Source organism: Cryptotermes secundus, unplaced genomic scaffold (assembly GCF_002891405.2).
Source record: "Cryptotermes secundus unplaced genomic scaffold, Csec_1.0 scaffold819, whole genome shotgun sequence".
NCBI classification, from domain to species: Eukaryota; Metazoa; Arthropoda; class Insecta; order Blattodea; family Kalotermitidae; genus Cryptotermes; species Cryptotermes secundus.
In genome coordinates this window covers 191,705-213,239 of record NW_019723314.1, presented here as the reverse complement: position 1 = coordinate 213,239, position 21,535 = coordinate 191,705, and the positions used below count along the sequence as shown (strand labels likewise).

Genomic DNA, 21,535 nt, shown 5'->3' with positions numbered 1-21,535 from the left:
GAAATCACATAGATTGGATCAGCTGAGACAAATTTCCCTCCTTTTTTCACATTCCCCCTCCACCACCCATACACAGCTATCTACCCACCTCTCTCAATTGACCAGCAAGCAGTTCACATTAAATCAAATGCTGTTAACTGAAATTTGTCTAAATTAGCAAAGTGCATTAAAACGAAATCACATTTTTTTTTAACTCACGTATATCGAGGAGTACCTGTATGTAAAATCCAACTCAGTTTACCATATATGAGGGTCATCCCATGTAGTGGTGTTCAGTTAATACCTGTGTCAAAATGAGAAATAGAACTGCCAGTATATGCTCAAATACAAAGCATTATGTAATTTTAAATTTAACTGATATATATGCATCATAAACAATACTTAAATTTAAACAGTCTCATTCAGTATTACACTCTGGATTGTAGTATTTACTTAAAAATGTGAACGTTCTAATATGCAGGGAGTACTGAACTGTATTATATATCTGCTTGTAAAATAGGTGATATTTTTAATCATGTAGATTAATCTTCTTAAATATTTTGAAAAAAATACCAGTGTGGAACTGTTATTGTTTGTAAGCCTACTGTATTATGTAATGTACAACTAACTTTAGGGAGCTGAGACCTTAGATGCCGCCAGTTGTGCAGCTACTCAAGATTACATAATGTACATGATATGGTTGTTCTACTTTAAAAGGCACATTACTTGGTATGTCAACTGTGAATGACAGGTATGCTAAATCTACATATAAAACTGTAAGGCTTGTGGGATAGCATTCTGACCTTTCACTCTGTCTTGTCAGGCTTTGTTATTAATATACAGTGGGTTAAAAATGATGATAAAACCAGGAGTATGTTGTGAACTTCAATTATTATTATTATTATTATTATACCGTTGTTAGAAGCACTTGAGATACTGCACCACTCACACTACTAGACTGCTGAATGCATTTAGAAAGCAGCTCATTTATGTTTTTTATATATATTTTTTAATGTTTTATATTTACCTTAATTAAAAAAATTCAACTAGCACAGAGAGATTCACATTCTCAGAAGAGGCAAGAGAGAAGGAAAGATGCTTAAATGAATTGCCCGGTGACACATTTTGATGGAAGTTATTTATTTGTATTTAAAAAACTTTGTAAATTAAAAAATGTGAAGCCAATTAGACTTGTGATAATCAGACCACTGTCATCTTATTCCCCTGCATTAAAAATGAAGCTTCTACAAAAATTATGGGAATTACTGGGTTTTTGGACTTGCAGTGTTTACAAATGCCTCTTCAAGAGAACAGCAGTGTAATTGCCAGTGTACAAAGCAGACATTCTTCAGGACAACCCAGAAACATTCTGACATATAACAACTCATGTTTTTTGTGACATTCTTTAGTGTATTTCTCTTTGACAAGAAAGCAGCAACACACATGGAATGTAAGAAAATAACCCTTCAGATCATGCTGGAGGATTTTGTAGCGCATTTCTTGGATGTTTGAGGAGGAGGAGAGGTATATTGAGTGACCAATTTTGTCAGATGAAGCTTATGTTAAGCTTACATGTTTAGGCAGCAAGCAGTCCAGAAGTCATACCAACAGCCTTTGCAGAAAGACTTATACCGTTTGTTTTGCTGCAGTCATTGGACTCTAATTGTTTTCTCTTCCATTGATTCATTTGGTAGTGACATGTGAGAAATAGCAAGAAATAATAGCATTTTTCTTACTCAGAAACTAAGGACATTGGAACTGATAATCAAACCTATATCCAAGAAGATGGGGAAAGTGTCCTTACTGTTCCTGCAACATGGTCACTCCTGAAGGGTCTCTTTTTGTCATCTGATTTCATGACCTGGATATGTCATTTGGTCGATGATAGGCCCATGTTTAACATAAACCAATTTATTCATTCATCTACTAGACACGACCAAGGAGCAATCAAAATGTATGTAGGCAAATTTAACAGGAAATAGCCCACAATCCACTTGAAAGTGATGTGTAAGATAGTATGTGGGAATCAGGCTGTGTATGTAAAAACGGCCACTTAAGACAGGTGTTTTTCTGTCTTGAAGCTGCTGTTTTCTTTAATATTTTCATCTGTTAAACTGAAACATTAAATATGAATGTGTTAAATATTTCTTGCTCAGACTGTATTTGCATGGCAGTGAAGATGTACAGTGTAACCTGAGCCATGCATTTTGTCCAGTCAGTTCTCTGGAGGGCAACACTGTATCCATATTTGCAAAATACGTTATGTTCTGTGAAGTAGACTTCTCTTTATAGTGAGTTGCCTGAATATTCTTTTAATATACACAAAAGGAACTGAAAATTAAAAATAAGATGTGTCTAATAAGCATCATATTCTAAATTCTTCAAAGCGAGGTGGTGTACAAATATTGGGATTGTAGGAAAAACAGCAAGATTTTTTTTTTTGAGCAGCAATCGGAAAAAAGGCAGTTGCATGACTACTACTGCATGGTCCCTAGAATGAATGAAGCCCTATTGCACATTTGTTCATTTTAATTTACTTCAACTTGTATTTATTTTTCAGATTTTCTAATTGTGTTTGTTAATTGTTGCTTAATTGTATGAATTCAGTTAGTTCTAGAAAGATGCAAGGTGATGGTTTTGGTTGGGTAATGATTTTCTTGCAAACGTTATAATCAACATAGCACTAATTGAAGACCAATAAAGAGATAGTTTTTGTATGTAAATGGCTACATTTCTTCTTTAATACCAACGCACTGTATTGACCAAGTTTAAACACCAGTAGAGCCTAAAAATTTTAATTATGCCATGTTTGGAAGATGCCTGAAAATATATATAGTGTACAAACTTGAAATAATAATGTACAGTATCTCTGTAGTTTCTATCTCATATGCTACTGAATAGTTATAACATTCATTTACAAAAACTAATGACTTGAAAATGAGAGTTGTAATATTCAAAACAAACGGTTTGTTATATCATCTTTCTCTTTAATTAAAGTGTTTGGAATCTTGGCACGTGCCAGAAATATGCTGTAGACAACTGTCATAATAGATTCTAAAGGGTTCTGATGATGGTGGATAACACACAGAATTACTGGGTTTTAGGGCTTTTTCCATCGTCCGGAATTCCAGGAAACAGAAAATATGACGTTTTGGAAACGATTGGCCAGTGACAGATTAACTGTTTCTAAGAGGCCTAGCTGAGTAGGTGTCTTCCTTCCTCACCTGAAGACGGAAATAGATCCGGTTTCCGAAATATTCCGGCCGATGGAAAAAGTCCAAAAACCCAGTAATTTTGTGACCTGTCATAAATCTTCATCTCTTGATCCTTCCTTGCTACTGCTCCGTAATAATTGAGCCTACTTCCATCCTAAATTGTTAAACGTTATCAACATGTCAGTATTAAAAGAATTGCATTTGCTAAGCTGTTTGTATCCAGTCCATGAATTTGATCACTCAGATTATTATTTTCCATTCCATTTATAACACTTTCTCTTGTTTTCACTGTTATATAGAAGGACGCCTTGGGAAGAATCTGAGACTATGCTCCCCTGCATAGAGAGGGTGTAACAGAAATTATAAAATTTTGTGATCTGTTTGTATGCATAATTTCAGCTATTACAAATTTATGTTGCAAAGCCCGTCAGGCATGATATAGTTTCACATCTTTGTCATGTATATCCTGTTTCCCTAGCCCGGCCCACCTTGATTAGTTGGTAAGGACACGCGCACACTCACGATCGCCAACAACAGCTAAGCTATCTTTAGTTACGAAACAAAGAGAGTATGTTAATGACCGTTTCAGCCAAAGTGGAGTAATTGAAAAGGGAAACGAGGATATAGACGAACAGACCGAAAGCAATAGACCTGTGGGAACCTATTACAAAAACAATTGAAACCAATTTGACTCTGTAGAAAATACCGCCGGTCCTGAGGCAGGATACTTAGGGGTGACCTGCTTTATCATGTTGATATGCGAGCAACAGTTTTGATTAAACGTTGCATATGCACGGGCAATCATATAACCATGATGCGATGCATTGCATAAATTAAAGATTACAAATAAACCGAAGATGTGGGGAGTACACAACTAGGTGTCTCTAGCTACAAGAACTGCCTTCTCTAAGAAGCGCATGTGACGGCAGTTCAGCAGCAGTTGTGGAAATAGTGCAGCGATAGTTGACCTGGTGTTTTTGGCTCAGAACGCTACTTTTGAGAATTTTGGCTTGTTGCCTGGTTTGTGTGTGTTGGGTAGGCTCAAGGGGCGCGGCTACAACTGACGGTAGTGGTAGAATAAGTAGGAAGTCAACGACGACGTAGTTTTAACGAAGTGATGGGGAAGAACGAAGAATTACCATGGGATCTGTTTGATCGTTGCCTTCTTCCCGTCATATTTTCACACGCTGCAGCAGTTATTCTCTCAACAATCCTAAACAGCCTCTATATCTCCCAAGTTTCAACTTTCACACTTTTCCTCTGGTTTGTCGTCTCCAGCCTGGGTGCAGTTTTCTTCTATCATAATCTCAAGGTAAAACAACTACAAATATAGTTTTGTCACAATTTCGTACCGATCATTCATATTTTAGCTCAGAATAACAATTATAATAACATTAATGGTGATGTGGGTGATTATGACATAAATTACGAATAGTGATAAGTAAAGGTTTAGTTTCGTCTTTGGCCAACACCATGTTAAGAAGGCTTACACTCTACATGAGTGACTCTTAAACGATGGGATTTGACGGTCAGCTGGGTGCGACGAGGTCTCAGAAATAATATCCTCTCTCCTAACGGCGTCGCAACCCAGAAAAACCTTCTTCATGGTCGCCGTCATAAGAAACTCATATTGAACACAATTAAGTTATACAAAATTTACTTCTGCAGAAAGTTCCCTGCGTTCTAAACACGAACTTTTCAAGTCTAATCGTATTTGTGCCAACAGCAATAATGTTTTATATAATTATATTAATAAAGCTTGTTATCAAACTGTTAAAATATTTAAGTCATTAAGAAATTCCATCCATGATTAACGTAATACTAAAATCTACAAAATTTAAGAATACATTACTTTGGTAAAGAGAAGATTTGTTTTTACTGTGGTAGGACAGTGTTTTTTTGTTCTGATCAAATTGGCCTGTGGCAGGCAAAATGTTTTGGTAGCGAATCATTGTTGTACACTCCGGTACGATGTGGAAGTGAGCTGTCAGCTTCATACTCAGGCAATTTTACTTCCGTGGAAGAAATCATCGGTGCCTAGGAGCATGGAAGTGTTCTATAATGTGCTCGAAAACCTGACTACAAAAATCTTTGCTTCTGTCAGGAATTGACCTTCAATGACCCACCTCAGAGACAGCTGTGTACATACTCCTTTTCGTAAACTTTTGTGAGATATTTGCATTGAAAATGATTTATAAAAGTAAATGCGCAAATGATATTAATGGACCATAACGTAATTTAATGTTGGCGTTTGAATTCACCAAACGATGGAAGAAAAATGTCGGAATATAGAACACATTCTTATTCGTTTTGTATGTTGAAGGTCAGACTTAAAATATTACTGACCTGCTCAGACGCCGTATTTCGCGGCCTTTAAATTTCACTGCATTCGTGGATTTATCTATGTTCATTCATTATTAAATCTAGTTAGAAAGTACAATAAACTTATAATCGCGATTTATCATACTTATATGAAGTTATGTAAAGTCTGTTAATCTTCCGTTTTATCTGTTTTATTATTTACAGAAAAATAAAATAAACCAGTGTTGAACTAACCATATCTGAAGATGTCTTTGAACTCCGTTGATAGTTTTTTGACAACTGAAAATGTACATCCTTCATTTTGTATATTTAACTATGTCGCACTTCGTGCATGCCTGTAGTTCTGTATGGGTGTGAAACTTGGTCTCTGACATTAAGGGAGAAACATATATTGAGGGTGTTTGAGAACAGGGTGTTGAGGAGAATATTTGGACTGAAGAGAGATGAAGTGACAGGAGGTTGGAGAAAACTGCATAATGAGGAGCTTCATAACTTGTACTCTTCTACGAGTATAATTAGAATGATCAAGTCAAGGAAGATGTGGTGGGCAGGGCATGTAGCACAAATGGGGAGAAGAGGAATGCATATAGGATATTGGCGGGAAAGCCAGGAGGAAAGAGACCACTGGGAAGACCAATGCGTAGGTGAGTGGACAATATTAAAATGGATCTTAAATAGGATTGCATGGATTGGATTGATCTGGCTCAGGATAGGGACTTGGGGGGGCTCTCCTGTGACCACGGTAATGAACCTTCGGGTTCCATAAAATGCTGGGGAATTTTTGAGTAGCAGAATTGGCGGCTCCTCAAGAAGGGCTCAGCTCAATGAGTAATTAAGTAGGTTAAACTTTATGCAATGCTAATGTTAAGATACGCCGTTAAATTCCTCCTCTCCCCTCTTTTTCATTATTTGTATTTAATGGGACAGTATTGCGATAATCTTAAATTATGACTCGAAGCGGAAGACGTCAGGCGATATCCTGTTTTAAGCTGCTGTTTCGGAATTAATCTGTAATAAACTGGAAGAAAATTCCGAGTTAAGACGGTACAGACACTCCTGCAGTTCAGATAGTGATTGGTAGGTTATTTAGCGATTGTGTTTCAGTTGCATACTTAATCGTATATGCCTATGGCGTCAGATGAGATGGTCAAATACATATTTGGTCATGAAATCTAATGAGGTGATAGTGATCATTTTCAAAGTACTATGCAGACATTTGATTGGAGGGACTGAGTAAAGCCACGAAAACCATCATAATAGCCGACAGATAACAAAGATATGCCCTGAATACAGAACTATTACAACAACATGCCCGGTACCCCCATAGAGTACATCCGATTAATACTTGGTTGGTTCATCAACTGCATTGTTTATGCAACACTGAATGATATAATAGTTATGTATCAGCTAGGAAAGAAACAATCTTGGTTCGTTTACGCTCCGACCGCTTTGCTCCAAGGGGACATTATCTCGGTTGGGCGAGCTACAGAGCCGATCTGGATAAAGTGACGAAGGAAACATTGTGGACCCTGGCCGGGAATCGAATCCAAATCGTCTAGCACATATCCATCCATTTCCGCAATTTGGGTAATGATAATAAACAAATAAGTAGAGTAGAATATAGTAAAACACGTCGTGTTTACGTTCTATTTTTAAGAGAAACAGTATTCTATTTAAAAACCCCGTTGAATATTGTTGCACTGTAAACTCTGAACACATGGAGTAGAATTAGAGGACACTAATTTTAGTTGTGACCTGAATCTACTTGAGTTGCCAAATTATCGTGACCACTGGCATATTTTCCTATTAATAGTATGGAAGTCATACAGGCTCTGTATCAAATATATTGAGCATATTTAGAGCTACATTCAAGTGACCAGTCACTGTGTTACTGATTGGAATAGTTCCACACAGCAGAATGTCCAAGCGTGACGTTTTGAAGATCAGTGACTTGACAATATCAAATCAGATTATAGTGTTATCCTCTTTCATTCGCGACATTTTTTTCTGGGCTACTGACAGATATAGATTTAGGTCTTCTATATATTTATTTAATTTTAGTTTATTTAAAAACGCTACCACCACTTCAGACTAGATAGCATCAGAAGATTCGATGACAGTGGTAATTTAAAAATGATGTGGAAGAAAGCGGTCACTGCCTTATTTTAAATATCCTGACATTTGCCTGGAAAGAATGAGGGAAAACACGAAATGATATCAATTAATGGGGGATCAATATTTCGGCCGAGACCTTTTATTGGGCTATTTTTTATCGTTCGATCAGTCCATAAGTTAAGGCAGCTAAACATCAGCTTCTCGTCCCGGAATTCCAAATTCAATTGCAGGCCAGTTCATGAGGGGTTTGTGATGGACAAAATGATACTTGGTCATGTTTATCTCGACGTACTTCGTCCCCCCCCAATAAATCAGTCTACGACAGACAATATGTCACATCTTAGATCCTCAGGATTTCATCTGCGACCCGGTATTTAGCTGGACTCAGAGCAAATAAGTTAATTGTTAGGCCGCGCCCTAGCTCAAGCGGTTAGTCGCTAGTTTCCCACCGCGGCGGCCCGGTTTCGATCCCGGGTCTGGTCAAGTGGAATTTGTGGTGGACAAAATGGCGCTGGGGCGGGTTTTCTCCTAGTACTTCGATTTCCCCTGCCAATCTTCATTCCACCAAATTCTCCATCATCATAATCACTCGGGGCAGACTACAATAGGCAATAGACATGTTCCTCTTCCCAACTAACGGAATATCTTGTAAAAAAAATGAAAAATAAGCGAAAAATAACGCACAGAATTCGCGCCGTCAGGTCACACTGTGGAGACCACTAATTCGAATTCTCAAATCGACTTTCCTCACAGAATCCTTCGTGAACTATCTTAATCTTCTCAGGCAAAGAATGCAGAATACCTTTAAATTCGACAATGCGCTTCTTTCATCATTATTGCTAATCTTGCATAAAATTAGTCACCGCTATACTGAATGCTCTTCGTAAGAGTCACTTGCTGCTACGTATCCCTGCATGTGGTGGGTGGGTCATGAACAAGGACTGACGTTTCTTGATCCTCCAAATAAACATCCAGAATTAGATACAATTCTCACGGATCGTCCAGTATACAATTCATCTTAACGACAAAGAAGTTCAGGAAGGCGTGTCAAAACTATGAGTACTTAAAATAATATCGTTTCACTTCACAAGGTCGTTTCATATAATCGAAAGCACTTATTAATAGTTCCCCGTCAGTCTGTCTGTCCAGATTTATACACCAGGCGCTTTCTTCAGACACGTTAAGAGGACTCTTCCTTCTTAGCACTTAGATGTGAATGAATCCTCATAGACTATAATTCTAGCATCTTTATCAAAAACATCAACATTTCGTGCCAGACATATTTCTTTGCAAATCTGTGTTGAGTTATATAAATAGAAGAATATGAGACAAGATCAGTCTAGTATTTCTGGCAACAAATTGGTTTAGTAGTAGTAGTATTTGTGGTCGCTGTTTTATTTCAGTAATTTCGATTGTTTCACGCATTCATTGTTCAACTCCTCCTCACATACCCGCAAGATTCTAAGGACGTGACAGTTCTGTGTTTCTGTTTCAGACTAATCAATAATTTAAATAAATATAAACGCATTGCCTTTTTAAATCTTAATGTTTGCGTCCTCTTGACCGACAGTGTTTTAGCTTCTGATTTCGGCTCGTCATAATATCTGCTCGGTGTTTTTAGTTGTTTTAGTCGTCAAAAAAACAGGCTAATTTTGTTTCTTTATGGCCTTCTCCAGGGCCGGTGAGAAATTAGAGGCGAATCGAGCGTCCCCCTAGAGCGGCACGATTTTAGGGACGGCCAATTTTTCAAATCCTTTTCCTTCATTTTCGTATTTTGGTTATTTCGTGACTCTTGATCGGTAGTAATCTAAACGGATCATAAAAATGTATGTAAAATCGTTTTTAGTTTCTGAGAATTAACGACGCTAGTGACGGATTTCGTCATAGTGTCTGGAAGTTAATTATGAAATTCTGAGGATTTTTATCGGTTTTCAGCTGGAGAGGGTGATAACTTTTCTTTTCCTGGATCAGTTTCAGGCAAGCCGTCTCTGTGTTATAAGGGTAACGCGGAACTCGAATGAACTAGACCGTCGTTGAGACAAGGGATCGACAAGCCGCTATTACAAAGACCGTTTTGTCAGAAATACGCATCTTCTGCACTTGTTGCTTCTTTGTGTGGTATGGAAACCCCGCAACGATTCAGAAATATATTTAATACTCCTAATGACAGAAACTGACGTTGAAGGAATGTATGTTTAATCTTGATGAATGGATCTGTTCAACATCAGACATATTATTATGAAAATAATATTCTAGCTGCTACTTCGAGGACCCGTGAGAAAGGCCCGTAGTTGAATAAACTAGTACAGACTGTATCAGAAAGTGAAGACTGGGTCACAACAATGAGGGAACTGCCCGGCAATTCACTTCTTCTAAGGCGCAGGACCTAGTGCTCGCTCATTTCTTGCTACGTCTAGGGGCAATCCAGTGTAACAAGGCATATTTTTCCTTAGCGATGCACCAGATTAAAGACATACACTCAGAAAATCCTGTAAAATATATCTAAAGATTTGATTCTGTGACAAATTTTGTATTCTTCGCGACATGTGAAGGCATCCCTGACCAAAGGCTGCAGGAGTGAAATCATGTAGGTGTTGTGGAGGTAAGGCGCCACACTTTCCAGACCTCAACAGTAGAAATGACAGATGGAATTCAAGCTTCAACTACTTTGCGTCCAATATAGCCTAATGCATTTATCTACAAATTGTACGGGATGGATGCCCCGAGTTCAATTCCCAGCAGAAGCAAGTGGGTTTTCTCTACTCCACAGCGTCCACACAAGCTCTGGGACCCACCCAGTCTTCTCTCGAATGGGTACCATGGGCTCTTTCCCCGGGGTCAAGGGGGCCGGGGCATGAAGCTTGCCCCCTTTCTTCCATCCAGCGCCAAGGTCAAGAGATGGAGCTAAACTTCCACTCCCCCATACATCTTCATGGCATGGTTCTTAATTAATTAAGCATAGGGACTACTTTACTTTTACCTTTTTTCTGTATATATATTAGTGACAAAACCTAATTAGGTCAATATAATAATTGTTTAACTTTTCATATAACACCATGTTTCAATCAGTTTCCTAATTTTAGTATCTGGAATATGGAAAAATTTCCATCTACCAGTCTCAATTACATTTTTATTTATCTAATTTTTCTGTGAATGAGTAACAATTCTTATGACCCATAAGTATAAGAAATCCAAATATAAGTCTTATTAACTATTGGAATTATTTAGATGGTAGTGCTCTGGGTTATGACACCTTCTAGACTTGTAGGCAGATACCAATATTTCAGAGGACTCTGCTGCCCCCACCTTTCCAACCTTAAGATGGAGACAGTAAGTTCCTCCAAAACGCTGGTATCAACCCAGAATACCACAGACTAAACTCTCACTGCTGTGAAAACATCAAGTCCCACATATTGGTCAATCTAAAGTAATCAAGAATACATTATCATTGTCTCTGAAGTGTCTGAAAGCTACATTCAAAATCAGTGTTTGTACTGCCTGTCTATTTAATGCAAAAATATTCCTCCTTGACTTTATAGGTAACTGCAGCCGGCAAAACAGTTTTAATAACCGACTGTACCTCAAAAATTGGGTATGCAGCTGCTCGCCAATTGGATGATCTGGTAAGTTAGGAACTTAAATACAAATTATATTATCCAGAAAAGAATAAATGACTATACGAGGTATCATGTTGGTTCTAAATCTTAATTACATACAACATGAGTTCATAACATTATATGTCAAATGGTTGTGAGCTGTAGAACCATCAGTCCACACAAACATTGTATTTCCACCATTGGCACACTTTTGTCATTCTGACTATAACTAACAGTATGGAATGGCCGCTCCATAGTTAGTCGCTGGCTTCCCACCGCAGCAGCCCGGTTCTAGTCAAGTGGGATTTGTGGTGGACAAAGTGGAGCTGGGGTAGGTTTTCTCTGAGTACTTCGGTTTCCCCTACCAGTCTTCATTCCACCAAATTCTCCATCATCATAATCACCTGGGGCAGGTACAATAGGCCAATCAGTGGTTGCAATGCCAAATGGAACCAACTGGACACAACCCCTCACTATGCGAATTAAAAATTAACAGTATGGAAACAATAAATTTTGTAGGTGTGAAATTGACTTCATTGTACTTTTCAGAATTGAAAATATGCACTGATTTTTCCTTATAAATGATTTATTTTTCCTAAACACCTTGCAGCATAACCAACTGCAGAATATACATGTTGCCAACTAAAGATTTAAATTTACCTCATGAATGTTCAATTGTCCCAAATTAGGAAACACATAATTGTTTTCTATATGGTCTGTAAGCTAATATATGGGCACTCCAATGAATGACAAGTTGTTAAGTTTTGATAAACAAGGTGTATGAACCAAGCGAGAAATGCCTACTTGCAAGATCAGGAAGTATATGGGGACAATAATGTAAATTGCCCTTAGGAAGACAGGTAATGAGGGTGGGAGGTGGAACGAGGTAGCTCAGGATCATGTACATTGCTGGTCTTTGGTATTAATGACATTGAATCTTTGGGTTTTACTATAGTAGTGTCAGTTTAGTTCTTCCCAGCAAAAATTATTGTTTAAAATATTTCAGTCTTGTTACAATTCATTCAATTATATAATTACCAAAAATACACCAAATATACTGTATAGATATGTGTTTGATATGGAAGAGAGGAATACAGCAGGTTCTGACTCATCCAACTAAAATCAACACAAATGCACCTGTTCTGCTGTAGTGAATTTTCCATTGTTACACAATGTTTTTTTTTTCTGCTAAAAATTTATTTGTAGTTGCGATGGAATGGATTACTCAAAGAAATGCAAAAACCAAATACAGTTTTGTCATTGCAGGTTATCCATTTTGGATAAGGTGATTTTGCCATTATGGAGAACTTTGCCATATATAACCTGTATAGCAGAACTGATTACATTTGGGACAGATGGAACACCACAACTAACCAATATTTTCCTGAGACTAGCATTCAATACAAAATTTGACTGAAAGGACTAGTAATAGTTCACCAACTTTTGGATAAGGAAAAGACTAGGAAAAGAAACCAGTTCAAAAATGTTGATGTGATGATGATGAAGACAGTGACGATATAATGTCCATGATTTATTTTATCCGTCTTCTAGTGCATACATTCATCTATCCCCTCTTCTCACTCTCACTACATGTTTCGGCACAAATGTGCCATCTTCAGGTGCTGATCCAATCCACGACAAACTAGTTCATTGCATGCCTTGTCTATACATACTAAAACATACATACATGAGAGTGAGAACAGGGGATAGATGAATGTATGCACTAGAAGATGGATAAAATAAATCATGGACTTAAATCAGTGCAACAGGACGCTAAAATATAACATGACGATATAATGGTTAACTTTGTATGCTCTCTATGTAGTAAGCAGAATATAAATTGATTCTACACTCTTTCCATTCAGTATTCTCTCAACTGCTAATGGTGTTATTTCAGTATATCATAGTGCTTATCTAACCCATAATGTTCCAGTGCCAAGCCTGACTCATGGTTGTAGTGAAAGGCCAAATGGCTACACTACAACTGAGACTCATTGACCTTTACAAATATTTTTAGCCATATGGTTATGGGCTATTTGTTGTGCCATTTGCAGAACATAGGGGATAATGTCATTGTGAGTGGTTTCAGATTACATAGTAAATTCAGTTAGTCTTTCTGAAGACATAATAGTAAGAGCGAAAGTTGAGGCCACGCCATAGCTCAAGCGGTTATCGCTGGCTTCCCACTGTGGTGACCCGCGTTCGATCCCGGGTCTAGTCAAGTGGGATTTGTGGTAGATAAAGTGGCGCTGGGGCGGGTTTTCTCTGAATACTTCCATTTCCCCTGCCAATCTTCATTCCACAAAATTCTCCATCATCATAATCACCCAGGGCGGACTACAATAGGCAAATCAGTGGCCGCCGTACCAAGTGGACCCAGTTGGACTCCACCCCCCACTAAGCAAAGTAAAAATAAAAAAGAGGGAATGTTTCAGTTAACTGTGGCAATATAAAAATGACTTGTATCAGTAAATTCACCTTCCACTGTTGTACAAAAACTGTGTCCCTTGCATCAGATGTAAGCAATGTATAAGTTTGATAATATGAAGGAAAGTATTCTGCGTTGTAATATGCAAGCCTAATTACAGTAAAAATTAGACAAAGCATGGAAAAGAGATATCTCTAAGATTAATAACCATACCACAATGACATATGATGGAGTGGAATTCCACATATTGTTAACCTCAACATTAGATGAGCAAAGTGATCAGGGTCATACACTGATCATTTTGTCCCTGGAGAGAGACTTGCCAGTACTCATTGAACAGGAGACTGGATGGGCCCTAGAGCCATTCTTGATGTGAAGAAAAGAACCCCATCCTCCACGTATTAAATTCCAGTTGCTTTAGCCTGTAAGCAATCACTTTACTGACTGAGCTATCTGAGTCCTTTATTCATTCATATATTTCCAATTTATGTTATTATGGTATCAGTAATTCAGACTGTAGGCCTGTGGCATCAAATGACTGAATGACAGTGAACAGTGAATTTGAAAGGATGTGGAAGGAAGCAATAAAGGCCTAACTGAAGATACTACCCCTGCATTTGCTTGGAAGGATTGATCCAGCTTCATCAATCTGGTCACATTTTTACTAAATTGGAATCTATAAAAAGTAACACTAAAAGTGTCTAAAATGGTAATTTGTACACATTTAAGAATGTCTGCTATTTTATGTAAACTCTTTACTCAGCTCTTGAACAAGAATGAGTTGTAAAGCTCTAGATTAGACCACCAATGGACTTTAGCATGTAATCAGAACCTTAACACTCCACCATATTACATGTTATATCCAGCGCTCACAATCTATATTATACTATACAAACAGCCAAGTACATCTACATTTCCATTTGGAATCTACTGTCTTCTACAAATATTTCCATCTCAAATTTATGTAGAGACAACTGAAAATAAACTTCTGGTCAAGCTACATCCTATCAGTTGCGATAAATTAGTTTACAATAGATTGCTATGGTCTACAGGCTGTCATTCATTATAGGGATTCACGGTGTTTGCTGGCTTCCAAGACAAGGACAAAGGAAGTAAAAGCGCAAGGAAGCTAAAGGATGAGTCTTCAGGACGTCTGCATACTTTGCAGCTGGATGTAACATCAGAGAAAGAGATATTAGCAGCTGCAGCTTATGTGAAGGAGAACTTACCTCATGGAACATCTGGTAAAGTGGAAAGGATGTAATTGTTCCTCTAGTACTGAAATAGAACATTTAAACAATCCAATGTTTGAAACAGAGGAAAACAACAGTTGAAAGGTGTACTCCAATTTTGAGTACACAAAGCTTCCAAATGCATTCTTGTGATCTGTATGTATTGGTCTCAGTGTTCCTTCATCACATCTCTTCAGTTGTGTAGAATGTTTACAAATGATTTATTTTTTATAATTAATGATTTTTGAAAGGCTGGGGTCTGCTATTACTAAAATATAAGGAACATTCATATGTTTACTGTATGGCATCAACAGACTGTAATGTACTGTGTGAGAGAACTCTCCATAGGTGTGGCGTTAGTGTCTGCTCTTCATAACAGGTATGCAGCTTGGTGGTTGTGTGTGAAATAAAATTGCGGAGCAAATTTCAAGTGTACTGATATCAGGACTGTGATTAAGTTCTATCTGCTCTCAGAAAGAAACTTACATTTGCACAGACCGCCCAGAAAACACCACTTCCATTTCCTCCACTGTTGCATAGGCATGTTGCTTAGCTATGGCTCTAGTATTGCTGCATGCTTACAAAGCTGTTGCTTATCAACAGGCATCTTTACAGAGCTGTTCCATAGCAATGGCTGTCTCTGCTGGCTTCACAGTTCTTGCTTTCAACAACATTCCACACTATGTTGTGACAACTGCCACTGTTACGACACATGGCAGAAGTGTAAATCTTGCCAACAGGGGTGTTTCACATCCGCATTGAATACTGTGGGACAACTGAAAATCTGTGCAAAATGGAGTGGCAAGCAATGAATTTTTGCCACCACACATTTCTTACATCAGAAAAGAGAGTGATGGATTTCTTTAACATTCTTTGATGGTGGACAAATCATAGCTACTTTCATTTGACCCAGAACTGATGCAAGAAATTTGAGTGGTTCCACCCCCAGTCAACATAAAAGGACTGGAGGGGTTCTCATAGTGGTGGCTATGGAGTTCTGTCTTTGGGGACACAATGCTGTGAAGTTTGTTAAAAGCCAACCAATCTTTTGGAGGAATATGTCACCTCCATCTTCAGGGTCAAAGAATAAGCAAAGGAACAAACCAACATGAAGCAGGTAATAAGATAAGCTCTTTTTCTTGCTTGGTTTCTTTTTAGACCTTGAAGATGGAGGTGACACATTCCTCCAAAATGCCAGTGGACTTTCAATTGACTGCATGACATTATATCCCACAAGACACAACTCTTTAGCATGAAAGACGTCTGGCATGACTGAGTTGTTGTTTGAAAATGTGAACATGTTTAATCCTGGGGAAAGAGCCCACGATACCCATTGGATAGGAGGGTGGGTGAACCCCAGAGCCAGTCCGGACAATGTGGAGAAGAGAAATTTCTTGACCCTACCAGGACTCGAACTCCAACCGCTCAGTCATCCAGCCTGTAGCTAGTCGCTTTACCGACTATGCTATCCTGGAGGGACTACAATTAATAACATTCAGAAAAGCAATTTCTCCATGAATTTAATATTTCTTGTATTCAAAATTAGCTCTCCATCTTGCATTTTCACTACAAGCTCTTACAATGTGTTTGGCTTTCTTCAGCTCTCTGTTAAGCACAGTTCTGTGTCATTTACTCTCAACCATATTTCATCTACTGATTTTATTATCCTTCACGTATGCTATAACCCCCCTTGGATTCTTTTCAAAATTGACTTGACTTTCTGCATAACATAATAAAAACACCCAGTCAAATTACAACTATATAATAACCACAGTAAGTCCATCAAAATATTTTTTTAGCTAAATTACTTTATATTCTCAATATTCCAAAAAATTGTGAGTTGTAGCACACCCACACTTCTTTTCATCTGTCTTTAGTTGGTTCTCCTCTGATTTCCAGGGCCCCTTATAAACTAGTTTCTTAAAATCATACTGTCTAGCATAAATATGAACCAAACTCCCAGCTGTGGTTCTCATAATTTTAATCTGATAATTTTAATACAGCATACCATCGAAAAATGTTTGAGTGACTCAAACAATCACTACCGTACACAATTTTCATCATTTCGTATGCTTCTCCGGCTGTTTTGCCTAACTTCAAACAAAATTTGATGTTGGCTCTCTATTCAACCGCCATTTTCCGACGAGCGTCAGAACAATACTGTTACATTCAAGGTCAGAACACATGATACAGTGATAGGTGCACTTTGAAATTATAGACAGCCACAGCTGAAACTTCAAGAATCTTAATGCCACAACTTGCCAGCAGATGGCATTGCAGGGCAAACTTTAGGGGGGGGGAAAGTCCTACCAGATCCTGGACATACCGTGTATGTGTTATGGGATCGAAGGAGTGTTCAACTCTCCTGTCCAAGTATGAACTCACAGAAGAACTCACTGTATTAACTAAATAATAATTATAAAAACTGAAATCATTAACTAATTATTTCATTTACATATCTCTTGAACTTTGATAAAACATCCCTTGTAATAAATGAAAATGTTCTGACATCACATATGCATCTTTGAGTAAGAACTTTAAAGGTTAAGTCATACGCAGTAATGAATGCCAACACCTACATCTTATAACTTCATACTTTAAAAGCAAATAATTAGATTTTAATTTTAAACCTCAGCTAGAAATAAAATCATGCAACACACAAGTACATACTCAAGAATTCAGTTTATCTCTTTAGTATGTAAGCTCAGAAAAATTACAAACTTCAACTGAACTGACAGTTTATCTGTACAATGCCTCCAATGGATCTAAAATACTAGAAAATATGTGAACTGTGAGTGGATGTTCATTTCCATCCCTGTCTTTGGAAACCCCCCCCACTATGCTACTCTCCTCTCTCTCTCTCTCTCTCTCATCTAGCACTTGTCACCTTGCACTTTACCCTACTGTCAAGATACACAGTGAACATTATAATCAGTCGGTGCATAGTAAAACTGTCTAACGTGATCTGGTATCTGAACTTATCCCAGCAATACTCACTTTCTTACTGAAGAAGGGTAGGGGAGGGAGTCCCTAAACTGTGAAAACAAAGGCAGTGCTCTGATTCTTGTCACAGATTTTAAATCCATTGGTCGTGTGTGTATATATACACAATTTCAAAGAATTAAAAATAAAATAAAGAAATAATATTAACATATTTCAATAGATATTTTTTTACATTCCACAGGTCTTTGGGCTCTAGTGAACAGTTCAACGTGGGCCGCTTTTGGTGAGGTTGAATGGATTCCATTCGCTGTATATAAAGAGGCTACAGAAGTGAATCTTCTCAGTGCAATCAGGATCACACAAGTTTTCTTGCCACTCATTCGTAAAACTAAGGGTTAGTAAGGAAACTGAGGAACAAATCCCCGTGAAAATGTAAGCCTTTGAGATCCCTACAAATATTTGCATCTGACACTCCATCTTCAGGAAATTATACCCAAAGAACAGGAATTTATACCACTGTGAAGTTTCATAAAATTCCAGCTTCACCAAATATTACTGAATGATCTGTACAGGTATGGCAGTAACTTCAGGAGTTTAGACATCTCTTTTAAAATACAAACAACAACTAATGTCACATTGTGTGTCTGAAATTTCTTTGTTTTATTCCATCACCACAACAGGTAGTATGGACACACCATACATTCCTCTTTCCTTACATGTTTTGGCTTATTAAGCCATCATTATATATTTGACTTATATTTTTTCTGGTCTTTAAAGTGAATACATTTTTATGAGAATATACGTGTTTTTGTTTGTATGTGGAGGAAAGGGTATGTTTTTTCTAACCTTGTACTGATGCAGTATTTATTTGGTTGGTTTGTAGGTGTATGACTGTGTTTTCTCCTTGTTTGTGTTCCTGAGAATATGTGTTTTCTTTAAGCAGTTAAGTGGGTATGATGTCTTAACATGTCATGCACTACTCTGCATCATAGTGGGGATGGCATCTCTACACATCATGAATGTTTACAACTACACTGTTGTAGATGTAATAACAGTCAGCAATGCAAATTTGTATGTTGTGCTTGTTAGATAATAAAACTAAATAACAATAGATAATAATAAATATAATAATAACACATATGTTTACATACTACTAAAAAAAAGCGGCCTCCGTAGTCTAGAGGTAACGTTCCCACCTCATGACTCGTAGTACGCCGTTTCAAATACCCGGCGGAGGTCGTCGAATTTTTATGGGCAGAAAAATTCAGGGAACAAGTCCTCCGGGAGGGACTTTAAGCCGTAGGCCCAGTGTCGTAGCTTTATGGCACGTAAAAAGAACCTCATATCTCCAAAGGAGGTCACTGAGCCAAATTACGGACGTTTCCCGCCCAACAGCAGTCTCTAATACCTCTGGTAGATGGGGGAAGCATTATAGATACCTCTCAGCTAGTAGAGCCGGTTTCGCTGGCTGGGCGGGACTGATGGTAAGCACCAATACCGGTAGGATATAGAGACTGGTAGAAATCATAGAGGGAAGCACAATACAGGTCTAAGTGCATGGGGAAACCCACCCTCTCCAATAACTAACTAAGTAACTAACTACTACTAAAAAACAAGTATTCCAATATGTAAAGACTGACCGATGTCAGACTACTAGCAGTTGAATACAAGCGAATGTAAAAAAAGTAAAATACCTGATGATGGCTTGAATGAATGAATGAATGAACTATTTCAACCCTTCACAAATCCTACACTTCAAATGAAAGGTAGTATCTTACTTTCAGGGGTGCCCTGACTGTCACCTGCTCCATAAAGTAATGGCCCAGGTGACAAATCAATGATGGCTTAATGAGCCAAGACATGTTGTAAGAAAAAACGAAGGTATGATGTGTCCATACTACCTACTGTGGTGAGAGAATAAAATAAAGGAAACTACAACATGTGACCTTGTGGTTCATCCAATGAATTTCAGTGAAGGTCTCAGATGTGAGAATGGCCTGACCAACTGCGTATGTTTCTACATACCCTCAATTCTAATAAAGTTAATAATTGATGAATATGAGGAATACGTTTGACCATCCTCAGATACTGCTTAGAGAAAGACAAAGAAAAGAAAAAACACATATGACATCTGAAGACATGACTGAGGAATTCAGTTAAACATCCCATCATGATATTAAAATTTTGCATGTGTGTCTATATATATACAGGGTAATTCATAAGTCCCTCCAGAAATTCTAAACTGGACAGTGCAACAACCAAGACAGACACAGCAGAAAGGAGCATTTCAGTTGGTAGATAATCTCTCGAAGTTTGTTTGGGTAATAGGCACCATGGCATATTTTCAGGTTTCACCACTAGCGGGCAGTCATGACGAAACATGGTGAGGACAGGGGATAAGAAAGCGTTGTGTCTTGGAATTTGCCAAAACTGAGTCAATTGTGATGGTGCAATGGAGGTTTCGAACCAAGTATCACATAGAACCACCTACAGACAAAACAATTCATGGGTGGTACATGAAATTCCAGCAGAGTGGCTGCCTGTGCACTGCAAAATAAACAGGCTGGCCAGGGCCATCAAGCATGTTACCAGTATCAACTACCTGGACCAGCTGCAACTATGGCTAATGCCACAATTATAGGAAGATAGCAAGGACTTCATTTTCCAACATGACAGAGCCCTTCCATATTTCCATTTTGACGTCCATGCTCACCTCAGTGCTAATCTTCCTGGTCACTGGATTGAGCATGCTTCTGACTGTGACTCTCCTCTTCTTCCCTGGTCTCCACAGTCATCCGACCTAACCCATGATTTTTTTCTATGGGGTTACATCAAGAATCGTGTGTACGTATCCTCTATGTGATGCAATTTACCACAGGATCATGAAGACAGTCCCTGCTATTGACCATGAGATGTTGCAATGTGTGTGGCAGGAACTTGATTACACGATTGATGTCTGCCACGTCACCATGGGTGGATATATCGAGCACCTGTAAGGTAGAACAATCTCTCTCCTTTTGTTGACAGCCCCCACCCTCCTGTCATGACCATCCTGGCTACTGTACAGCAGAGTTCAGAAATCATGGAGGGACTCATGAGTTACCCTGCATATAGAAAACAATCAAATTTTAGTCTGAAGAATGATACACAGGTTTACAGCCATTCAGTGGGAACTAACAATCAGTACATTCTACAGGGTAATGTTACCATAATCAAGTTTACCTTTACCATGACTTTTATTGTTGTTGTTAACTCCTCTTATAGGTCGTGTAATAAATATTGTAAGTATTCTTGGCCGCATTGCAGCACCTCTCCGTTCTCCATACTGTACAGTTAAATTTGGAATGGAAGCTTTCAGTGACTGCCTCCGACTGGAAATGCGACGTTGGGGAGTAGATGTCATTGTAGTTGAACCTGGTGATTATACCACTGGTGAGCAAAGCCCTTACATAATATACATATTTCAATATACCACCAGTAACCAAAACCCTTATTTCAATATACAAGGAAGAGCCAAGGAAAATTATTAAAGTAACTGGCTATGGGCAGGATGACCAGGGTTTCATTTCCTGGAAGACAAGGATTTTTCTCTTCACTACCATATCCAGACCGAGCCGGGATAGCTCAGTTGGTATAATAACAGGTTATGGGCTGAGTGGCTGTGGCTTGATTTCTGGTAAGCGAAAGAGCTTTTTCTCTACTCTA

General features: G+C 38.2%; 1 protein-coding gene across 2 annotated transcripts in view; it reads left to right on the top strand.

Moving 5' to 3' along the window:
* Window positions 1-3,780: 3,780 nt before the first annotated feature.
* The window catches only part of LOC111861841 (D-beta-hydroxybutyrate dehydrogenase, mitochondrial), a 21,633-nt gene continuing 3,878 nt past the window's right edge, over window positions 3,781-21,535 (top strand). The window contains exons 1-5 of one of the 2 annotated variants that reach the window (XM_023846753.2): window positions 3,782-4,506; window positions 11,171-11,254; window positions 14,725-14,899; window positions 18,072-18,224; window positions 21,095-21,262. In XM_023846753.2, the coding sequence (XP_023702521.1) occupies window positions 4,312-4,506; window positions 11,171-11,254; window positions 14,725-14,899; window positions 18,072-18,224; window positions 21,095-21,262 (775 nt within the window). In that variant the 5' untranslated portion in view covers window positions 3,782-4,311. Of the gene's footprint in view, window positions 4,507-11,170; window positions 11,255-14,724; window positions 14,900-18,071; window positions 18,225-21,094; window positions 21,263-21,535 lie in introns of both variants that reach the window. The other variant, XM_023846754.2, reaches the window with a different exon arrangement.